The following is a 23,875-nucleotide window of genomic DNA, read 5'->3' on the forward strand; positions in this document are numbered from 1 at the left end:
TAAAAAGAGCAAATATTTGCTTAAGGAATACGAAATTCTTTCGAAAGACACTTCACAAATGACGCCGGACAGCTTATAGTTCATGAACATCTGTGTGACCAAATTAGAGAGAAATGAAATATGTAATTTTCGATTGATGTAATTTTTTTTTCAATTATCGTAATTCGTTTTCAATGTATTTTGTGTTTTTTTTAAAGAGATTGTGTTGAATCTGTATTTTTGAGAACAGTGAATCTGACGGCTAGTTACATTAGTGTTATTAATTTTATTAAAAATTTATCTCAAACATACAGCACATACTTTCACTAGTGTTTATACCAAACGGCTAGTTATTATCCAATGTCTAGTTTTAATCTCCAACTTTTTTTTCATTTCTTAATAATATTTTAATTAATAATATTTTAATGAATATTGGAATTAAGTTATTTTTAAAATAATAATACTATTTATTTTTAGTAATATTTGTTGTAAAATTTAAAAATATTAGAAAGATATTGAAATAATTAAAAATAAAAAAAATGAGTAAGTGAACAGTGGAACCCATAAATAATGAAAGTTGATATTAAATGAATGTGAGTGTGTGTTAATAATGGAAAAGTGTTAATGCAATGAATATGTGGCTCGTGGACCCCATAATTTTTGAGGAGATGAAGAGTTATTAACATGGATTAATGAGAACGGATGCGGATGCCCTTATTTTTCTCAATATCTATAACCAAGGGAGAGTTATTTAAAACAAAAAATTGTGTGACACGATATCACGAGTCGTATTTTGTGAGACAGATCTTTTATTTGGGTCATCCATGAAAAAATATTATTTTTTATACTAAGAGTACTACTTTTTATTGTTAATATCGGCAGAACCCGTCTCACAGATAAAGTTCGTAAAACCGTCTCACAAGACATCTACTATATATCTCAGGATATTGAAGATGAATTAAAAAAAATTCCTTCCACTACGGATATATAATATGTAGTTGAGTTTTGGATTTTCAACAGGACAAAATTTATTTATTTTACATATAATTGATCATATTTTATTCATATCTTAAACAGATATAAATTTAATCTTCATTGTTCTAACAAAACCCAACCATATTTCTTAATCTGACTCGGACCCGGAGGAACTTGATTGCTAAGCCAAAACCCATCTTCTCTAACGGACCAATTGCATATGTTTCCATCTGGTTTAAATCCGCAAGTGTAGGCAATGCCTTCATTAAACACTTCGAAGGCTTGATTCCTCGAACCCCAATGGAAACTACAGAAGAACATGCTAGTGTGCCAGATGTTCATCCGGAAATGCCAGTAGAAATCGTTGGTCACGTAAAGCGTATGGTTGCCGAGATCAGTGGTCTTGGAGGCGCAATGGATCTTCAATGGGAAATCGTTGTTAGGAAGGACGTTCACGACGTGAACTTCGTATCCTTCATTGCTCTGTGAGGAGGCCAAATCCACCAGGAGTGAAAGGAGGAACAATGTGAAAAACATTTTAGTCCATATGGTTTGGGGGTGCTTCATTTATATATTTTATAAAGAAAAAGGAAATGGGACTTTGAAATATGAGTAAATCACGTATAAAATTTTCTTTTATAGGTAATTTGATTATTTTCTTTTATCTCCCCTTTTTAAAATGTAGTTTTTTTTTTTAAATATAAAATGTTATCTGGTTCTAATAGTAACACGAGGATAAAAAGTTCTGTGCTAACTAATCAACTCCACCTCGACCCGATCTTGATTTGATTCATATTGTGAAGTCAAGTTAAAACCATAACTTTTAATTCAAGCTCTAAACCATATGTTCTTCAATTTCAATTCGTATGCCGAGATTGAAATCGGGAACCGATGGTCAGATTTGGATTCATAGAATTTGGATATAAATTTTCATATTATTGGAACATCGTTATTATCCAAAGTAACATGTAAGTACATAACAAAATAAAAACTCGATTTAAAGTTACACAGTTGACAGACATCCTTGTTTTTGACACATATTTTACAAACAATAGAGAAAACGATGTTTTCTCTTTTGACAAGAGTGAACCACTCTATATATAGTAGCAATGATCATCCATCAAACAAGAAAGTGTACAAAAATAAAAACAAAAGAGGACACACAGCAGCATCCAACATGTTATTCTGTACAGTAGCTATATAGCACAACATCCTCACTCCACGGTTGCAACTGCCGTGTATTTGAACTGGAAAAACCGAAATGCGGCAATCACCTCTTCAATTATGAAGGAATGAAAGAATCAAATAACTTTTTTCCTTTTCTTCAAGAAGGTTTCGATTTGTGAAAGCACCTGTTGTCACATCATACCCAGTTAAGTCGATAAGAGAAACTACTTGGTCAAAAACAAAGGAGTTAGAGAAGGAGACAGATAGACCTCAATCGCAATTACGCTAGGTGTGAGATTGCATACATCCATTAATCCGAGTTTCGCAGCAATATCTAAATACAAAGATTAACAGTGATCCATCAATAAAGTTACGTGGGCAGATTGATTTATAGCATGCACGATTTTGGACAAAAAATTAAAGAGCAAAAGAATGAATTTAACAAAAATGAAACTAGATACTGCAATCTTACTTTCTAAGCAGACACGGACATCAGCATTGGCGTATGCTTCACCCCTCTCTTTGAAAAGTGTAGATAATCGCTTCATGGTCTACATAACGAAGTTACACATAAGGAAAAAAACAGAAGACCCCAAATCCCCAAATTTATCTGATTTTTTAACGGAACCTGGATCATATGTATACATACAACATGTCAATCGTACAAGTGAGCCAAGATGGTCTGCTCGAACTTGGCAAATTTTTTTTAAATGAATCCCTCTTACCAAGTTTAGTCCAATATGGCTCACACATATGCAGCCATAAATCTATAATCTAATTATCAATACATAAATTTTCTAAAGAATGATAAAGTTCAGTGTAAGTTCCAACTTTACAATCACTGACAAATAGCAATCTCACTCATCGTTTATTAGTCCCACGTGGAGAAAAAACACAGGTACATATTTCTTGGACTTCAAAAGAGATGGTATATACTTAACAACTTTCACGAGTCTTATTTGAAACTCAAAATCATTAAAAATACATATACTTACGAGCGAATGCAGATTTTCATTAAAATAAATTTATTATGATTGGATTAGGTCTTCCATGAGCTGAACCTATAGAAACCCAAACCCAGACATATTTTAATCGGAATCTATTCACGTCTAATCACAATCGCAATAGCCCCAGCACGATTTTCGTAAGTTGAAAAAGTACACGAGACCTGTACCATTCTTGACGAATTCCAAAATTAATAAAAATGCGGCGAGTTACCTTGGAATAAGGATCACCAGATTCTTGGTCCAACAGGGGTCGAGAATCAGTACCTACAGCAGTAATTCTACGTGCTAAGGCATCCAAAGGTACGTCTAGCCAAACACTGATGCCCTTTTGCATGTATCTCCTAGTAAAGTATAAACAGTGACCCGTGAAACACTGTTGAAATAGCAAGTCGACCACTTAAAAATGCCACAAGAACTTCACATTTTATTACCAATTGATTGGTCGGATCACTGCACCCCCACCGGTAGAAACAACTAATTGATGCATCGAAGACAGTTTCTGCAATGCCTCTGTCTAAAGAACAGAAGAAAGAAGAATTGTAGTCGAGACAGAAAGATTGTCACATTCTCCAACAATTACGAAACTCAATAAAACATGGAGCATGATGCTGATGCTATTACGCCAATTAAACAAATACAACGGCATTAATAGTCGGTGACTTCACATTAAATGAATCATATAAAATAATAAGAAATATTTATCGACCAAATTGGTTAACCCATTTCGGAATCTTCGAAAATCCTAGCCAAACGGCGAAATTGGTTTTGTATCACTGGCCCGCACTGGATAGATATCAAAGTTTCTTTTAAAGCATTCAAACCGCAGTCCATATGCAAAAACGGTATGATTGGGAAATTTGGCCACACTATCCTAGTAAACTATCCGTTGAAGCACAAGATTTTCTAGTACTTACAAGCATAAATCTTGTGGGTGGTTAAAGCAAATAAATCAATCACTAACTAATCTAAATAATTCCCTGGGAGAATAAAGATGGATTAACTTTCAACTAACTCATCATAAAACAAATTGATAATTGAATACCAACAGGCATATAAACTATTCAATAATCATAAGCTTAGGCTTAACCAATACAGGCTCTAATAAAAACTCAATGTCCGAGTCTTTTGTTTGGTGTCAAAGCCTGAAATGACCAACTGAATAGGAAAGAAGTTTTTTTCTTACCTCAGTATCTCTGAAGAAGCTCTCACCATATATCTTGAATATTTCAGCCACTGTGTTTCCACCAGCAGCTTGTTCTATTAACGTGTCACTGAAGCATTCACAAGTAAAACTATTGATATGTATTGCAAGGATCAGCCATAGTTATTAAAATCCAGAAGGCATGCACCAAGCTCAAGGCGCAGCCCTTCAGTAAAGCACACACCTTGGCTATGTAGCACGAGCCTTGGTGCATTCTACAGGCTCAAGACACCTTTTAAATGCACCTTCAATGTAGATATAGTGAATCTAAAGTAAAATGAAAAATAATTGCATTTAATTCACTAATAGACTAATTATAGGATTTTTAATTGTCATTGACATTGGACTTTATGTGATTAGATTTTCTACATGTATTAAGATCCTAGTATTCTATCCCTTACGGCACCTCACTTTGATAAGGCACGTGCCTTACCTTGCGCCTGGCATTAAGGCTCTAAATATCCATAAACTTTAGCATATCTCCAATAACTGAGTTAGTGGAGGGTAAAATCATAAATAGCAAGTAGTGATTAATAACACAATTAAGTCTCAATCATACTTGATGAAATCAGCAATTTTCAATTACTAATCAAAGGATCCAACAAATCCATTTTCAAATAGCTCTTTTTGAATTTTAAATGGCTCCTCACTTATCAGGAAGAAGAATGAAGTTTTGGTGCCAACCAGTCGCAAAAAGAATATCCAAGACCTTCTGACAAAACCTTGCCCACTGTTGTTTTCCCAGACCCCATCATCCCTGTATAATTAAAAACACAAAAAAAAGGAAAGAAAGAAAGAAAAAAAGTTAAAGGGCGAAGAAACAAAGTAGTTCACACAGATTTAAAAAAACTGATGGGTGCATTTACCAACAAGATATATACAACGTCCATTTAGATATGGTTCAATTCCTTCAGATTTATTCTGCAACATGCATTTAATAAAGTTAAAAGCAGACTTCAATTGCTCAAATACTCAAGAACACGCCCAATTTTTTATTATTCCATTACTGCCCAAGGAGAAAGGCAGCTTCTCGCACTCTAAAAAGCTTTACACATCTTTATGACATCATTAACATTATAATTTTTAATGCCATAACACTAGGTATGGTCAGCTAAGGTTTTAGGACGTTAATCTAAAGAAGAAATGTCAAGTGAACTTACCTGTAAAATTATAGATTCATCAAATGAAGGAAGGCTTCCAGACTCTAGTACTGAAGCTGAAAGACAGAAAAATACAAAAAAAATAGTGACTCATGTGATGCTAGAAACTTAAGTCTATCAGTTTGTTATCTTCGTATGTGACGTGTGACCAATGGAAAATTCAAACAACCACCTCGACAGAAAACACTGAAGACTGACAGAAAATAGATACATGGACAATTTAATAGAAGCTAAAATTATGTATTTACTCAGCATTGACGATGAGCTGAATTAATGACACAAGAGAAGGAAAGTTCATTGTAACTGCACAAATTTGCAGTCCTCGTCTTTACATATGCTTGATGTAACTAATGTTGATTGTTATATCATCTATACCGCAAAAAGAGTGGTTTTTTTCATAAAATATTAAAAAATGTTGACCACTAAATCAAGATCACATGTTTCATGATTTTAACCTGAAAACTATGATGTTAGAAGATGAAATTCTGAAGCTAGAGATTGATAGCAAACAAATGAAAAATGGTGCATACTTTCAATAAATTGAAGGACGGTTTATATCTTTTCAGGTGAGAGGGGTACAAAATTGGTGCGCATATATGGAAAATCAGGCACTTGTTTCTGTCAGTTCTCAAACTGATGACACTTAAATGTTATTCATCTTATCATCTCTGTCAACCACTCAGGTAATCTTTGATAAAAAAAAATTATTGAGCGATTTTAATGAATCGCTTGACCATCATTTGACAAATCATCTTCTGTAAACTGAAGATAACAAAACCACAAGGATCCAATGAAATCAGCGCTTTTTTTAGTTACAATCACATTTTTCACGGGCTCAAGGCACACCAAGACGAGGAAACCCCTTACCGAAACAAGACGCACATATTTAAATTTTAAAAATATATTTAATAAGTTCATAGTAATTAATAACATGAATAAAATTATTCAATCATCCAAATCAAGTTCATCTTCTTATATCGAATCATCAAAAACCCCACTTGTGTTCTTCTTGGAATTCATCATTTTCTTCTTTCTCTTCGTCCAAAAGATGTAAAATCGGTCTATTTCTGGTTGTTTTGGATGTAGTCGTTCTTCTCTTCATAGCTCTCTTCTTCTAATTCCGGTGTTGGGGAGTTGGGCTGGTAGGGTTTGGGTTTGGGTTTGGGTTCGGGCTTTTTGTTTTAAACAAGTAATTAAAAAAAATTAACCCAAGCGCGTCTGAGTAAACTTCCAAGGCTAGTTCAGGCGAGTGCCTGAACTCGCTTTAGTGAATCGTTGTGCCTGGAGTCCAGGCAAAGGGTCCTCACTTGGTGGCGCCACTCGCCTTAAGGCGCTCGCCTTTGACAACTATGGTTACAATCAGCACCAAATTTGAACTATGCCATGTTGATGTTTCAACAGAAAAAGAAAAAAAATATTGTTATAACGGTTCTCCATACAAGTTTCAAACCAAATGATATCTATTCATAATCACCTGGAACATTTCCAGAGGAGCACAAAACCTTTAGCACCATTGGGCCCTGAGTTCTTACTTTTCTAGCCAGCAGATTAATAGAACCAGGAGCCAGATACGACTTTAGTTCCCCATTTCTCCGCAAAAACTGTAAAGAATTACTTGATTTCCTTGCAATCTTTTCAGAGTTTATCCTTGCCGGCAATTGTAAGCTTTGGGAAAATTTTGCCTCCATGTATTTCTCCTCTTTCTTCAAAATATACGATTCAGTTTCAAAAAAATGAAATTTTCAATATATGAATCACCATACAACAACTCAATCCCACCAAATTTTGAGCCAAGATTTTCTTTCAGTGTTATAGATTAATTAAGAAATTTCACTTTTTAGAAAATACACGGGAAAAAGAATCACCAGAAAACTTCAAAGGTCCAATCTTTTATCACTCTGATTATAACTTTTTTCATCAATAACAAGACACTCTCAATCAATATCCTTCAAACATTAAAAAACAAAACCAAAGTAGAACAGTTCGATAAACCCATGATAAAACAGCAGTAAAACTAAAGAGAAAAGGTGCCCAATTTACCAAAAAAATTGATAACTCAACACGACAAAACAAAACCAGATTTTCCTCAAATCAGGTCAAAACATTACAAAAAATTTCCTTTGCCACAAGAAAAGGATGCCCGTACAGAAAAGTTTCGCGCACATATGTAAATGCAGAAACAGACGAGATTCACGGGTGGAAAACTCAGCATATGTAACATGAAATTGAAGCATACATAAGCGTTTACATACCCGAAATTGGAAGAAACGCTGTGGCTGGTGGTGAATTTCCTATTGAGACGTCAGCATGCTAATAGTTTTTATAGATGAGAAATTTGTGGTAGGTGGCTATCAACTCCAACTTCAAAAGGGAAAGTATTTTAATTTTTATTTCACTTATATTATTTATGCTCATACTATATATATATATATATATATATATATATATATATATATATATATATATATATATATATATATATATATATATATTATTGTTATATTTATGCTCATAGTTACAAAAGAAATGTCTAAAAAATAAAAATATTATAAAATCAAATCACATTTTTACCAAAGATACTATACCGTATTATATCGAAAAACATACGATATCGAAAATTAAAGTATTAAAATATTTATATCGATATCGTACCAAAAATTTCGATATGTATAATTAGCATATCGAAATACTGTAATGTACCGATATTTCGGTATGATATCACTATATACTGTTTTATATCGAAAAATAAATTATATTTTTTTAAAAAAATTAATTTATTATTTAAAAATAGTATATTTTTTAATTTATATATATTATTTTGATATTCTGGTTTACACAAAAAATTTCAAATTATATACCATTATACTACGAATATACGTTGGACAATCTCTTCATACCCATGAATGAATTATGAGAGCATGAAGTTCGGGTGATCCATATAAATAGTCCAACATGTAACGATGAACTTGTATTCTAATATCACGTTAAGATTGTGAATTTGAGTTTAATTTCATCCCTGAAAGATTGTGAATTTGAGTTTAATTTCATCATGATCAGTTTAATTTCATCCTGAAAGTTACTTCGACGGATAGTTTAATATATAATATATATAGAAAAAAATTAATCCAGTCTGATGTAACCTAAAAATGACAATGTAATCAACTTAACACAACCGTACTTAAGAAAAGTCATATTAATAAAAAAAAAAAAATCGTTAGTAATTTATATTTATTTAATCCACCTTTAGTTATTAAATTTAAAACTTCTGATTTGGAACTTTCACCCACCATTTTGTTCTCTCTTATAACATATCGTATTGATTTTCAGCTGGCTCAAATCCAAACTCGACAATATCATCCAATTTCACGTGTTAGGTGCCACCGACAAATCGTCCAATTTTATCGGTGCCACAAACATAGTTTATCATGTATGTTATTAATTAAAGTTAAATCGTATAATGACTTATTTTTAACATATTGATGAATTTTTTAAAAAACATTTTTTAGCCATCAAACTCCATGTCCCATACTGACAAAAAATTTGTGTGAGACGGTCTCACGGATCGTATTTTGTGAGACGGATCTCTTATTTTGATCATCCATGAAAAATTATTAATTTTTATTGTAAGAGTATTACTTTTTATTATGAATATCGATATAATTGACTCGTCTCATATATAAAGATTCGTGAGATCTCGTGCGCGTCGATATGGAAAATTGGAAGGCGTTGGTCCGAAAAGGTAGGCAGAAGCCCATAAAGTAGAGCCCAACAAATAACAGGCCCTAGTAGCGTAGCCCAAGCTGAGAAGAATTTGGGTTTCTTTGGTTCCCCCAACTCCGGCGACGCACAAAGGATCAGCTCCGACCTGAAGGCTTATTCCCACCGCCTAAAGCTTGTACGTTGTCGTTATAGCTTCTCATTTCCTATTGTCTCGGAAACAATGGCCACTATCATGCAGAAGATTAAAGACATCGAAGATGAGGTAATTGAAATATTTATTAAGAAGCAAATGATCGAGGTTTTGATAAATTTTCATTCGATGTCTGCGTATTTTAACTTAAGGAAGTGGTTTTCTTTGTTTATCGGTCTTTATCTGATTTTATTGGCGAGATGTGAGAAGGAAATTAATAGATTTTAGTGTTATTAGCGAACTGAGGCTGAAAAATTAGTGCAACTATGCAATTGTTAAATATAAGGTTGATTTTTCTCAGATATTTTAGTTTTTCACGTTTATTTTTTCCAGCCATGGCCACGAGGTATTCTTGTATTATTTCCCATTCACTTAATGTTTATAAATCCTCTTGATGTAAGATGAACGTCATTTTTTAACTGAATCTCACTTTGTTGCTACTGATAATGCTATATTCCGAGATAGACTTACAATTATATACTCTTATCCAACTGTTACCAAGTGCTGTTCAGTCGGATTTTTTTATTCCTTAGCTTTCTATTTTTATGTGTATTGGGCTGGCTACTCAGGGTTGGAAAGTTAAATCATTGAATTGTTGTATTCATATGTCTTGTGTTGGATCGATTTTATTATAATTTGCATAGCGTTTTAAGAACAGGAAAATTTCTCTCCTTTCCCTATTGCAGATGGCAAGGACTCAGAAGAACAAAGCAACCGCCCATCACCTGGGCTTACTGAAGGTACAGCACGTCATGTTTGTCACCGTTGTCTTAACATAAAAATTTCTGATGAAAAGATATCATGTTTCCATGTCTTCAGTTTTACCTTTCTTATCTTTAATCTTGTTGATAGAGAAAATCAAGATCACTTTGCGCATATCCAATATTGTTTATTACAATTCTACTGAAATGAACTGTATATCCACTCAAAGTGAGTGAGTGGACATCATCTAAAGCAGGTCTTTTGTAACTATACACCAGTATTTCCTGAATTGAATCTTGTGTTTTTACCTGCCATTCAAAATGGCCTGAATGATATTCATTTTCCATTTGGTGAAATTGTTGTTTATATTGGACATAGGGGGATGCATGTTTGTCTTTTTGAGTTGCTAGAAGTTCCTCATCAAAATTGTCTCCCACCTCATTAACTTGTGCTGGAACTCCCTTAAAAGTTTTTATAACCTCACCGATTCTCTGTGAAATTAAAATACTATATTGTCGGCTTTTGTCCACATCTTATGATGTGTAGGGTACAATGTGTCTGTGAATTTGAATTATTGCTCATATATATTTGGTCGGTTCACATAGTTCTTTAAGGTACAAGGGCACTATCACCAGGCCTTGTGTCAATACCCCTGTGCAATGTGTGCGCTTTTAACATCTATGATATGACATTATTTATCATCTTTTGGATTGACGTAATTTGAAAAATATGGTGTAGATGATGTAACTGTAGCCTCATGTACATGCATATTAATGCATGTATACATGTCCTTGTATAAGCTTCTAACACGGACCTGATTGACTATTATTTTTGTGAAACTTTCTGTTTTACCAGCCATTCTCAGTGAAATTTTTCTTTCTCCAAAGATATCTGAAGTTCACTAGCTACCTTTTTAATATGCGTGGCTTTTTAATCTCCTAGGCAAAACTCGCAAAACTTCGGAGGGAACTAATTACGCCTTCATCAAAAGGGGGTGGTGGTGCTGGAGAAGGTTTTGATGTTACAAAAAGTGGTGATGCTAGAGTTGGACTTGTGGGTTTCCCTTCAGTTGGGAAGTCCACACTTTTAAACAAACTAACAGGCACTTTTTCAGAGGTTTGTAATTCTTGATATGTTGCGCAGCCGCGGACCTTTTATGGATAATGTGCCATAGCATCCAATCTATATGTAATTATTGCATACTTCGGTTATTTTAGCTTTTAAAGTGTACAAACTCTCTCTAAAACATCTGTTTTATGCATTTGTTTTGGATGCTTGCTTGTTTTCCTGAATATTTAGTGCTGTGGTGAGTTAATTACATCCTGACCGACGTTGCAAGAAAGGATTTTTTTTAAATGCGAGAAACAATTAATGTATTTGGGAGTGTAAGGGCTGAGGCATACGGATCATCAGGAACACATCCTGAAATTTTAACGAAATAACGACCAATATATAGAATTATGTCACCCTAAAAAGCTTAAGATATCTACACTGTAAAATAAACATCTATCCTCCGTTTCTGGTTCATTTACCGTTCATCTGTACACGATTAATTAGTTATTGACGTGAAAGTCTAACTAAGTTTGTTGGGGGAGTTGTGGCGATGATTCTGTGTTTTTTGGGGATTCGTATCAATCCTTTCGTCTGAAATAAATGCAAAGTATGGGTAAACGAAAACCTCCAATGTAAGATGAAATCAGTACTCTTCATGTTTTCTGACTGATAGAACTGCTGTTGGGTATCCTGATTCTCTTCTTATTATTCTTATTGGTACATTACATATTTATGCTCAGGTTTCTGAAGCCTCAAACGAGTGTTTTTTGATCTTTCTTTACATCAATTTCAGGTTGCTTCATACGAGTTTACTACTTTAACCTGCATTCCTGGTGTCATTGTGTATCGAGGAGCCAAAATTCAGGTACCTACTTTTCCACTGGCGAACTGTTTGTTTCAGTTATTAGAACACTTGCATTTCCATAGAGTTGTTTCCAAAATAAAGTTGTAATCCTACCCGAATGCAGCTTTACTCTGTTGAAGCGAATACTGATTTCAAATGCTATCCTGCATAATCGTACTACAGAGTAATATGCAGTTGGTTGTTTTTACTAGTTACAACACTCACTTAATCAAGTTTATTGGAGATTTTTCAAAATTTTAAAATTACTTGCATTCTGTGTGTCCATGCAAGTCTTCTCACAGTGTTCCCTTTACGTGTTTTTCTCCTTTAACTTTGTTTTTGTAACCTTCCAGCATCTCTAGTGACAAACTACTTTGCCGAACTTACTTTATTTGTATTGTTGTGAGCTCGAGATATAGATATTTCCTCTCATGAGTTTTCAAATAAACGTGGTACATTTTCCCATTTAAGTTGTTAACATTAAATATTGTCAAAATTAAGAGTGGGATATCATATAGACATTGGAAGGCTGCGGGTGGTTGAAATCTATTTTATGATAGGGCCATTAAGAGTATGCATCAATAAATCTATTGATTGATGGATGTAAAGAGCAACGCAATCTGTGCATTACTTTTCTGTCATTGCTCTCCAATAATATAGGAACGAGTGCGTGGTTGAGAAATTCATAATTGCATTTTTAGTGTTTTTACTAACAGGGCCTAAAAATCTCAGTCTTGGACTTTCTTTCTTTTCGTCTTAAAAATAATGCATTCTTGAGGGCTCAACTTGTCAGGCCTTTAACAGTTATGCATATTAATGTTTTATTTTTCTAAAATGTATTTTTGTTTCATGCAAGAAGGTTGGTAATATCAAAAATTTGTGTGAATCTTGGACGATATTCAGCCAGAAATAATGGCCTCAAAAATCTCATTTAGTAACTGGTTCCCTGCATTATCTATACTCTTCTTGTTTGAAATATTTATCTTTTAGTTTTTTCCTGCATTTTTTAGTTATTGGATCTTCCTGGTATCATTGAGGGTGCTAAAGATGGCAAGGGGAGAGGTAGGCAGGTAATATTCAACGTTTCTGTCACTATATAGTTTTGTTTTGTTTTGACTGGTATTTCTTCTCACCCTTCTCTCCCCTCGATCTGTTTTTGTTTAGCTTTACTGAAGTTGTCTTTTGGGCTTAAAATTTTTTGTTTATTGTACATCTGGCGCATCATTTTGCCAAATTGAAATTATTCTCTTGGCACATACTTCCTAGAATCCTATTACCCTGGGTTTCTGGTTTGAATCCACAAAGTCTTGTTGAGAACCTTCTGCATATCAATCTTCTAACTCAGTGATTTCACCTTTATATTAAGTGTTTGTGTGTGTGCCTTTTTGCTTCCCAAGACACACTGGTAAACAAATAATAAAACTAATACAAGTATAACCCAACCTAAAAAATCCTTCAGGCGCAAGCTTCAAACAGAAGATAATCCAAACTCACCAACTTTTGTTATTACTTTAAAACTTCTTCAGTTTTCATCCTGAATAAGCCAAGAACTCGATTTGAAGAACATTTCCAAAGTCTTTTTCTGTTACCCTTTTTTTGCACGTGCTATGTAAATATCCTCGCTCCTGAAAAGAAAAGGCAAAGGAAGTTAGAGAATCTTCTCCCCACGAAGAGCTTGTGAAATATAGTATAAACCAGTATTGGAATCACAATTACGAAACCATGAACACCTGCACCAAGTGGAAGAGGAGGATACTGTACTTAATGAGACAGCTGCGTCAACCCGTAATCCATGAATACGACCTGTACTTTTTGCCTTCTCTGCCTGAATTTCTTCTATATGATTATGAAATATTGAAATTTTCAAAAGACAACGATATCAAATATTGTTGAGTGGACCCCTATTTGATTGTTCAGAGAATCTATAATTAAGGGGACCGATGGCGAGCTTTGTTAGGATGAGGTTTAGAAATCGACGATGATCTTTTGTTATCTTCTTGGTTAATTGCTATAATCTATCCCACATTCCCACCTTTACAGAAATTGCGACAATGGGTGATTATGCATTATTAATGTCAATATCTGAATATCATTTTCGTTTAGATAATATGTTTCAATTTCATATTTTATGCTTATATTTTCATACAGTGCTTTTGATTGTGTTCTAAATTCAGGTCATCAGTACTGCTAGGACGTGTAACTGTATCCTGATTGTTCTGGATGCAATAAAGCCAATTACACATAAACGACTTATAGAGAAAGAGCTCGAGGGATTTGGTATAAGGTATTTTGCATGGTCATGTGATATATTCATGACAGTTTAATCCCTTATATCTGCATCATTTTGCCAGTATCTATTTGCAGGAAGCTTTGTACTTTACTCGTAGCTCATTTTGTCTATACTGATTGTGTGTGACTTGCGGGTTTCGCGCACTGATGACGTAAGAGTTTATGGCTCCTGTTTAATAAGCATGCACGTGCATGTTTACTAGTTAAATAGTGTGGCAAGGAAAATATTGCCAGATTTCTTAGCGTGGTGGATGTTAAAGAAAGTGAAGTGAACTAATAGGTTATTCTTAATTATATGGAGCCTGAAAACCAACATAGGAAAAAATCTTGTCAATTGCATTTGCTTTTTTCATGTGTTTTTTATTTTCATTTTATGCAAAACCAATTACAACTTTTTTATGTATTTCTTCACATGATTATCCTAATTACATGACGTTGAAACGATATATTACTCTTTTAATGAGATTAGGTTAAACAAGGAACCACCAAATTTGACATTCCGCAAGAAAGATAAGGGTGGAATCAATCTTACGTCTACAGTTACCAACACACATCTGGACCTTGAAACTGTGAAGGCAATATGCAGTGAATACAGAATACACAATGCTGATATCAATCTTAGGTATGATGCGACAGCTGATGATCTTATAGATGTCATTGAGGGAAGTAGGGTATATATGCCTTGCATTTATGTTGTCAACAAGATTGATCAGATTACACTTGAAGAACTGGAGATTCTCGACAAACTTCCACATTATTGCCCTGTGAGGTAACCTTGGATTATTTTTATATGAAATAATGTAATGACGTTATAATCTTGTTTTCTGCTTACAATACTCTGAATTGTTTAGAATAAATGTAGTAAGAGCACATCATCTCATCTATGCAATCCAGAATATGAATTGTAGAATTGTTCCAAGATTTCTGAGATAAGATTTTTTCCTGAAGTTTATCAGAGTATTTGCATGTTCTCAAAGCTCAACTAATTGAACTAAATTTATTTTATAATTGGCGTGCCTCTTCGGCATTATTTTCTGATGTATGTAATACCTTATTTTCTAGTTTGTTTATATCTTCTGTTTTTTCTCTGATATTGTACAAATTATTTGCGTTATAACTTGTGTTTCCAGTGCTCATTTGGAATGGAATCTTGATGGTCTCCTAGATAAAGTATGGGAGTATCTTAGCTTAACTCGCATATACACGAAGCCCAAAGGGATGAATCCGGACTATGAAGACCCTGTTATACTGTCATCGAAGAAAAAGACTGTTGAGGATTTCTGTAACAGAATCCACAAGGATATGCTTAAACAATTCAAGTAGTAAGTTCCTTAAGTTTCTTGATTTTGAAGTTCTTTACTGTTGATTAAATGTGTCAATACTGAGGACAGGATTATTCTATCCAGAGTAAAACCCAGCTAATTATAGTTGCATATCCCTACACTCTACCTCAAACAGAGCTTATCGGAGTTTTCAAAACTTTATACTTTAGCTTTAAGAAGAAAGGAAACAGATCAAACATCAATTGGGTCGATTCAATTGATCTTAGCGTGTTTGTAAACATCAAAACGGAGAGTAATCATTACTCATTAAGGCTAATAGTTCTATCAACCATGGGTTGATGTGAAGTATCTGATTGAAGATAAAGGGGATGGCAAGAAATGTCTCTTAACACCTGTAATTTGTTGAGGTGAGGTTTTTCACCATGGAAAGACATCGGTGAGGTTTCTCACCATGGATTGACATTGTCCTCATTGTTCCTCGTGCAATGAAGCATCAACGTGAAATTTATATAGGGTAGAATTACAAGTATCCTCTAATTCATTGGTGCATAGTTATCTGGAAACTTTATTTATTTTTCAGAAATTTGATTGCTATTACTGAACTTTATTTGTTCAATTCTGCAGCGCACTGGTTTGGGGTTCAAGTGTAAAACACAAGCCCCAGAGGGTAGGCAAGGTAAAATTCTATCATGATTTCCTATTCAGGATTCATGCTATATGGTAATCATTGTAATATTTCTGCTGCTTTATATTTGGCCCCGGTATCTTCACCAGGAGCACGAATTGGAAGATGAAGATGTAGTGCAGATAATCAAAAAATTGTGATGAGTTCGAGGGTCGGTGGCTCGAGCTATGTCCCGAGGCATGTGGCACCAGACTTCCAGCAGTAAAGTTTATAGAACTTTCTCCTAAGTACGAGTCATTGTATGAAGAGTCACTTAGCGAGTAGGATCGAACATGATATAAAAGCTGGAGTTTAAAATCGACTATTCGTGGTTGTGTTTTGCTGCAACTTTAATGTCCTGATGAGATGCTCTAAGCTTTCAATTTATATTAAGAGTGATTCTCTGATTATGAAACTCTTCCTGAATATACTCTCTCGCCGGGTGAAATGGAAACTTCGTCTTCGATTCGACAGTTAAAGTCTCCTTATACGCATATATTTAGTACGGCATTTACATTTACTAGCATTTACATTTAGTAAATGTACTGTTTTATACAGTATCTACGGTGAGAAAAAATTCTTAAAACTAGAAAATAACTATAATAATACAAGCCCGAGATAATAAAAGTTCAGCAAACTGTCCATTGGCATTGTCAGGCCTTGAAGACACAAGGGATCAGGTTGGCATTGGATATAAAATTATGTTATTAGATTAGAAAAGGTTCCAAATCACCCTAATATTTTCTTGTTAACATCAAACTTGCAAAATTATTTAAAGAATCTTTATTCAAATAAACAATGAAACTAAGAATCATTATCACGTGAGATGACAGTATGCTTCATGAAAAGGGATACCTTCTATGGGTATAAAGATTAAAGAGAGCCCAAAACGAGCTACATTCTACTTCATTATTTTATGTTTCTGGTAACATACATTCCATGTGAAATCACATGTGCTTTAAGGTGGTCCAGATGTAATAGGGATACTTTTCAGCTTTAGCAAGTACCAAACGTTGCTTTCTTCATCAAGCACACACCCATCTCTTGCATGTTATTTCAGTGTGTTATGGTACACCATCTTGCATCACATCCACTCAAATGTATGCTTCATGACAACATCAAGAGCACATCTCAAAGAAATCATAGCTATCTTTTAACCAGATGGAGCCAAAGTTAAAGCGTGTTTTTATGAAGATTAAGAAGCCTTTTGAGATAGATGATAGATTGATTCCTAGCAAACATAAATAAGCGATTCTAAGTCTGATTCTATAGGCTGATTGGTTGACCTAAAGTTTGATCCTGCAAGAATCAAAGTATCTATAAAATTCATAGTTGAAGGGCTTATTTATCTATTTGATATGATTGTAAAGCCAGTAAGCATTCATCTTGAGCAAGAAGGAAACTCTCTACAAGATCCATTCTTGAAATGGCTTATTTATCTAAACGCCAAGGAAACCAATTATCTCTAAGATTGTCGGCTACATAATCAGAAAACTCGATCCAAAAATGTGAATTTTCCCACCTACATCATTCCATGATGTACCTTCTTTTACGTTCTATCAGTATCTGTAAAAAATTGTCTAGAGTTTGCCATCAATACCCGATTAGATATTGAATGCTAGCTCGTAAGTATCAACTACTTGTTCTCTAAACTCAAACATGCAGGTCATACTTAAAGATGGGGAAAGGATCATACTGTTGGAGAATGGTCCTGATGATCGTCGTGGGGTTTGTTCAAATCTCTCGTGTTTAAAGAGATTAGGTTTTCCTCATTTCCAACACTGGCTCTTGTGGATCCCCTCTTGTTCTGCTTCCTCATTTCTCGGATTTTCAAGAAATCCATCGAGTAAACAGATTACTGTCCCTTTTGATCCCAGTCTCCAAATTGTGCCACAGATAGCCATGGTGAATTCTTCTGTGGAAGATAGAAAACATTTCAGCTAATGACACTTAAAATTCAAATGAACAAACTTTGTAGGTTTAATCACAAGAAAAGGCCCCCTTGAAATTCCTGTAAGAACTTGATTTCGTCATATAACACATCCGGATTTTTAACACACTTGAAATTCTTCCAACAAATGAAGATGAAAACTACAAATTTAAGCATGGGATTGATAAAGTTAAGATTTTTTCATGAATTTGGCACTTCTCACATGAAAGAAGTTTAAAGATTTTTTTCTTCAAACCAAGCACATCCAAATGTATCCACAGTCCAATTGATTTTCAAATATTAAATTCTGAAAAAAAAATGCCTTGAAGCCTTCTGGGATTTGAATTATTATCAATAAAATATCATCCATTAAGAGAAACAGAGTCCTCCAAAGCAAATAAAGACCCTTTTGACTTAGTTTTACCTCCTTGGAGTCGTCCATCTGACAGCAGTAAAAAAATTCAACCTTTTTGCTAAAAATACTGCACCTTTTCAACTTTTTTGCTAAAAATACTGCACTTTCTATTCTTTTTAAGGAAAATTTATAAGTTTCCCTGTGTTTTTAGATGATGAGAGAGAGGAAAGAACAGTTTCTTAGGTAAAATGCATGTGCTCCCTGCTGTGAACAAAGAAAAGGCATAAACACGGGCGACAGATTTATACGAGAGTGAGTCCATCACAGATTTTAATCTGACGGGTTAATTTTGTCGATATTCATAATAAAAAGTAATATTTTTAGCATAAAAAGTAATATATTTTTATGGATAACTCAAATACGAGACCGGTCTCACAAATACGACCCGTGAGACCGTCTCACACAAGTTTTTGTCATATATTTATATTATGTACTTTTATCACTGTGAATTTGTACAATTTTATAAAAGAAAACTTAATAGAAATTTCAAACATTACTTTAATCACATACAAAATATTTTCAGATTAAACTTGTTAAGGATTTTATTTTATAAAATAAAAATTTCTTAAATTATTAATAAAATTATTAATTTTTTAAATACATTTTTTTCACTATTTCTAATTACATTTTTATTAATTTATTTCATAGTATTTATTGTTGTTCGTACTATTATTCCTCATCAATAATTATAATATAGCTAATTTATTTATCATATGTATAACTTAATGATATTATTTTTTAAAAAAATATTAAAATTTCATATATTCGATTAATAATAAAAAAAAAAGAGATAAGATTTAAGAAATTTTAATAAAAAATAAAAGAAGCGGCCGAGGTTTCCTACACTTAACTCAAATATTATTTCATTTGCAATAATTAAGAGTTAAAGTTTTATTAGTTCTTTTCACTACATTAATTATTAAGTAGTCTATGAAATATTCATATAATTTTCACGTTGATGGGCAATTGGACCAGGCCCCATGGGCTACCGAGTCAGGGTTTAACTGGGCCTTAAATGGCAGTATATACTTGGTTTAAATTGTTCTGGGTTGGCCTAGCCCTTTGCCCACCTCTGATGTGGCCCAGTCTTTTTATTTATCCTATTAATATCTATAAAATCAGAATTTTCAGTTTGAACTTGCAAATTATTGTTTCTAAAATATTTATAAATTATTAATATTGATATCATAAAATTTTATTAATTTAAAGATATATTAACTAATCAATAAATTGATAATTTATTTTTAAAAAAATTTATTTAAGTCGTTTGTGGATTGTAACTTCATATCCAATGAGTAGGCCGGATTTAGTAAATCGGGGCCCACATCTGGCAATCTCACGTGGGCAGCTCCAGCTACTTAGCCCAGCTCAAAGTCACAATGATTCCAGCTGCCCCATTTGCCCGATTCATGTCTGCTGCCCGTGAACCACGCTTATTGGCCTCAACCGTGACACGCGTCCTTCAATAATTCGAAGCACGTTATAATCACATTTTCACCCTCGAAATTTTTGGGTTCTTGCATTTCACCCCGGAAAAATAATGGTTTTCCAGTTCGAGTTTGCCTCTTGATAAGTAAGAGTAGCAAGTTCAGCCTAGATAGCAATTTACTCTACAAACTTGATCTTTATATATTTTATGCTTTACATGTTGACATAGTTTTTGTTGGATCGTTGATACGACATGTGACATCTTTAATTCTCTTTTTGATCGACTTTTGTTATTCATCGAGTCTCTACAAAAACACATTGTTTTACATCACGCTCTTAACTCAGACGAATTATCAAAACATTTTACATGTTATGTGATAAGAATGTACCCAGACATTGATAATAAAGTATTGATGTTGTTAAATTTCAAGTAACGTTATAATGTAGTGAGACCACATATTTGTTTACAATAATGTTTTAAAAAGGTCCGCTCGATCGCTATACAAATTTGCTTCGTGCATTTACTATTAAAATCGAATATATATATATATATATATATATATATATATATATATATATATATATATATATATATATATATATATATATATATATAAAAGAACAAATAGCATAACTAGGTTTGTTCTCACGTTGATTTAATCACATTCAATGTGATGTAACGTCTCAAGTTCGAAATTACTTCCACTGTATCAACATGAGTCTTTCTAGCGTGTTTATATTTGACAATAAGATATATTTGATAATATGAATAGTACTTGTCAAATCTTTTAAATCGTTCTCAACTATTTAGCCTCATACTTGTACAATCTTGAAATCTTATTCATTATTAGAACCGATATCACATGTGGTTTCAATGCTAAGAAAAAAATGTTAGAAATAGATATTACCCGGATATGTTTGATGTCTTGAAACACGATCAAGAGCAGCAACTTCAATATCAAACCAACGGCAGCAACAAAATGATCAAGTCGAGGCAAGGAGGATCTTTTCTCCGCAAGATGAAATTGCCCGTATATAGTGCTATACTTCGTAGGCAATCGTCCCCAATATACAACGACTTCACGTCGAGAGTTTGCAGCACTTCAAATCTCGAAATCAGCGAACACAAAATATGCAAAAGCTTTCAAGTGTTTTTCGAAATAGATGCAGCAAGATGAGAGGAGAAGATGCAAAATTTCAGCAGCCTTTGAATGTGGATGGAGGGATTATTTATAGATGATCACCGGTTGCTTTGAAGAGAGACGTTTCTTCAGACCGGATGCAACGAGGAGACACACTTCTATGCAAAGGACACAAGGTTTGGTGGAAACGCAGCCATGAACGGATGTTTAGAAGCCAATGGACGCACATGTTCGTCTGAAACAGTGCAGCGCGCGCTGCCGCGCGACAACACGCGCGGCCGCGCGCAATGCACTGTCTCAGTGCGCACATTTCACAGTAGGGCGCGCGCGCTCGCGCGAGAAGCTGCGCGGCCGCGCGCCCAGTTCTGGCCCGATGCTCGAATTCCAGTAACATGCGCGCACCCGCGCGGGATGTGGCGCCCAGTTCTGCCCGAGTGCGTGCACCATGCACTCTGTTGTGCATTCTCGTTGAGCTAACATTTTTAATTTCCAAATAAATTTGGTCTAAAAAGATTAACTTTGGTCAAAGACCGCACCGCATCGAGACGAGACGAGCGCGCGTGTGTTTCATCGAGACACAGCCTATTAGCGTTTTCCCCCTTCTAAAAACTTCTGGTACCCCTTGGGGCCCAAACCCTTGTCTCAACTTGGAGCTTATTAGAGAAACTTCATTTGGTAATTTTCTCAATGTGGGACAAGCCACATTAAGACATCCCACTTACCTATACAACTCCTCACTTTTCTCCTTCTTTTATTTTCATTTATCCAACAAAAAAAACACATTCCCAACAAAAACCATAGTGATAACGAAATTTGGTTATGTTTTATGCAATTCTATTCCATCGCGAAAATGAATATGTATCTCCACTTTTTGTCTTGGGATCCCCCAATTTCAAATATCGTAAACACACATTACATTCCGAGTTTTAGTTTTTACAATTTTGGAACGTTTGGCATCTTTGAAGGACTCTTGAGTATACCGTAAAAAAAAAACTTTGATATTTATGTGTATTTGCAAAAGACATAAACTACCTAGATCAAAAGTTAAACAATAATAGGACTACCTTAATTTTAACAAAACTTTTTAAGTCTCCGGGCAAAAAAAAAAAAAAAGAAGCTCGAGACCTAAATCGCTTGTCCTCTTCTCCTTGTAGTGGGGGCACAACGAATTCTTATCCTTGTTATTTGGTAATTTTTGGACCCTTTCCTGACGTGGTATAAACCTAAACCACTCGACCTTTGTTTAAAATTGTAGACATTGGGGTTCCACCCGACCCACCAAAATAGACGTTTCTTGAAAAAGGGAAAATATAGGATATAATTATGATTTTTAAAATCTTGATTCTTGATAGGTTATTGTCTCCACTTTCAATATTAATTAAGTGGATGAGATTTAAATCAATTTTGTTTGTGTTTTCAAAAAAACAAAATACATCTTTGATGTAAAAAGTATTGTTAAATATTAGGCAAAAACTTGCGTGTGACGGTCTCACTGGTTGTATTTTGTGAGACAGATTAAAAAAGTATTACTTTTTATGCTAAGACTATTACTTTTTATTATGAATATCGGTAGATTTGATCTTTTTTACAGATAAATATTCGTGAGATTGTTTCACAAGAGACCTACTCTAAATATTATCGTGGAAGTATACTGTTATATTATGATCAAGAATTAAGAATTTTCTTGATGAACTAACAACTCATGTAACTAGATCAATGAATCTAGGCAATAATCAATCAATTTTCATTGTTATATTTCACCCTTATTCAACAACTCCAACAACCACTTTTAAAGATAAATTATTAAAAAAATTCCCAATTATTATCATGTAAAATATCTACGTGACACACGATATGAAGTGGGCTCTAAAAATAAAATTATAATCTCTTGCTAGAATCCGATTGGAGGGTGAGAATATGTGGCAAAGGGAAGGAGACAACATTGGCTGGCAAAGATTTTTTTTTTGTGAGGATTAATTACATTAAAATGGGAGGGGACAAAACCTACAATGCTTCTAAAACTATATCTAATCCATGAACCCCAAAATTTGTCTAAAATTTTCAAGTCTCGGGGCCACATGTCGTTTCATATAATCGCAAGAATTTGCAAATTTTCTGCAGACTATTCTTTGAATATAAGTTTGTGCATGTAAAAATGAAATATAACAAAAAATTCCGGGGCGTAAAGTTATATAGACCAAGAAATCGGTTAAATCTTCCTATTTTCAATGAAGGTGGTGATAACAATGAAAATGCTTGGAAAAAAGGGACCCCGGAGGTGTGTGCGTGTGTGTTTTTGAAATATATAATTTTCATGAATAATTATTTTACTACATTAAGTTTTTTTTTAAAAAAATTCGTTATCACCTGATATCGAACACGAAACCAAATAAAATTATACGAATCCTTTTGTTAAATCTGTTAATTATATGAACATGCATGTCATTTCTCGAAAGAAAATGAAATGTAATTTTAGGAAGGAAAAAAAAAAGAAAAATAATTATAAAGGACAAGTGCAAGCTGTCTCATGACCAAATAACTAATTTGGAACATTATAATATTACTGTTACGACGTTATGGATCTAAAATATTATTTATTATATAATTGAGATTGAATTATTATGATATATATTAAGAAATTATTTTAAAAAAATTAGAGTAGTTAGCCTTTCTTTGTTTCACCAAGCTGGATATAAGTGTCTGAAAATGATATAGAATCGTGAAGA

The 23,875-nt window shown here is 33.8% G+C and overlaps 2 protein-coding genes and 1 long non-coding RNA gene across 6 annotated transcripts; 1 reads left to right on the plus strand and 2 right to left on the minus strand.

Annotated features, from left to right (window-relative positions):
* Positions 1 to 1,921: 1,921 nt before the first annotated feature.
* Positions 1,922 to 7,858, minus strand: LOC140823716 (shikimate kinase, chloroplastic-like). 3 transcript variants are annotated; one of them, XM_073185189.1, is made up of 12 exons: positions 7,726 to 7,779; positions 7,355 to 7,420; positions 6,964 to 7,192; positions 5,490 to 5,545; positions 5,196 to 5,250; positions 5,014 to 5,086; positions 4,312 to 4,399; positions 3,560 to 3,642; positions 3,340 to 3,469; positions 2,594 to 2,672; positions 2,391 to 2,455; positions 1,922 to 2,306 (listed from the first exon to the last, which is right to left on the minus strand). In XM_073185189.1, exons 3-12 carry the CDS (start codon positions 7,175 to 7,177, stop codon positions 2,256 to 2,258), a joined length of 894 nt encoding a protein of 297 aa, XP_073041290.1. In that variant the 5' UTR covers positions 7,178 to 7,192; positions 7,355 to 7,420; positions 7,726 to 7,779; the 3' UTR covers positions 1,922 to 2,255. The 3 variants fall into 3 exon arrangements, with proteins under 3 accessions (XP_073041290.1, XP_073041288.1, XP_073041291.1); XM_073185187.1 differs by lacking the exon at positions 7,355 to 7,420 and having other exon boundaries at positions 7,742 to 7,858; XM_073185190.1 differs by lacking the exon at positions 7,726 to 7,779 and having other exon boundaries at positions 7,355 to 7,706.
* A 1,404-nt stretch (positions 7,859 to 9,262) lies between these two features.
* LOC140823717 (developmentally-regulated G-protein 3) lies at positions 9,263 to 16,641 on the plus strand. Its single transcript, XM_073185191.1, has 10 exons — positions 9,263 to 9,471; positions 10,086 to 10,139; positions 11,044 to 11,217; positions 11,948 to 12,019; positions 13,009 to 13,068; positions 14,173 to 14,282; positions 14,757 to 15,056; positions 15,418 to 15,609; positions 16,195 to 16,246; positions 16,345 to 16,641. The coding sequence occupies exons 1-10, from the start codon at positions 9,430 to 9,432 to the stop codon at positions 16,393 to 16,395; spliced, it is 1,107 nt and encodes a 368-aa protein (XP_073041292.1). The 5' UTR covers positions 9,263 to 9,429; the 3' UTR covers positions 16,396 to 16,641.
* Positions 12,049 to 18,811, minus strand: LOC140823718 (uncharacterized). Of its 2 annotated transcripts, none has more exons than XR_012116268.1 (3): positions 18,589 to 18,811; positions 17,931 to 18,149; positions 12,049 to 12,162 (listed from the first exon to the last, which is right to left on the minus strand). It is a non-coding gene; the product is annotated as an uncharacterized lncRNA (long non-coding RNA). The 2 variants fall into 2 exon arrangements; XR_012116267.1 differs by lacking the exon at positions 12,049 to 12,162 and adding an exon at positions 13,079 to 13,623.
* Between the last annotated feature and the right edge of the window lie 5,064 nt (positions 18,812 to 23,875).

Source organism: Primulina eburnea, chromosome 2 (genome assembly GCF_022965805.1).
Source record: "Primulina eburnea isolate SZY01 chromosome 2, ASM2296580v1, whole genome shotgun sequence".
Classification (NCBI taxonomy): domain Eukaryota; kingdom Viridiplantae; phylum Streptophyta; class Magnoliopsida; order Lamiales; family Gesneriaceae; genus Primulina; species Primulina eburnea.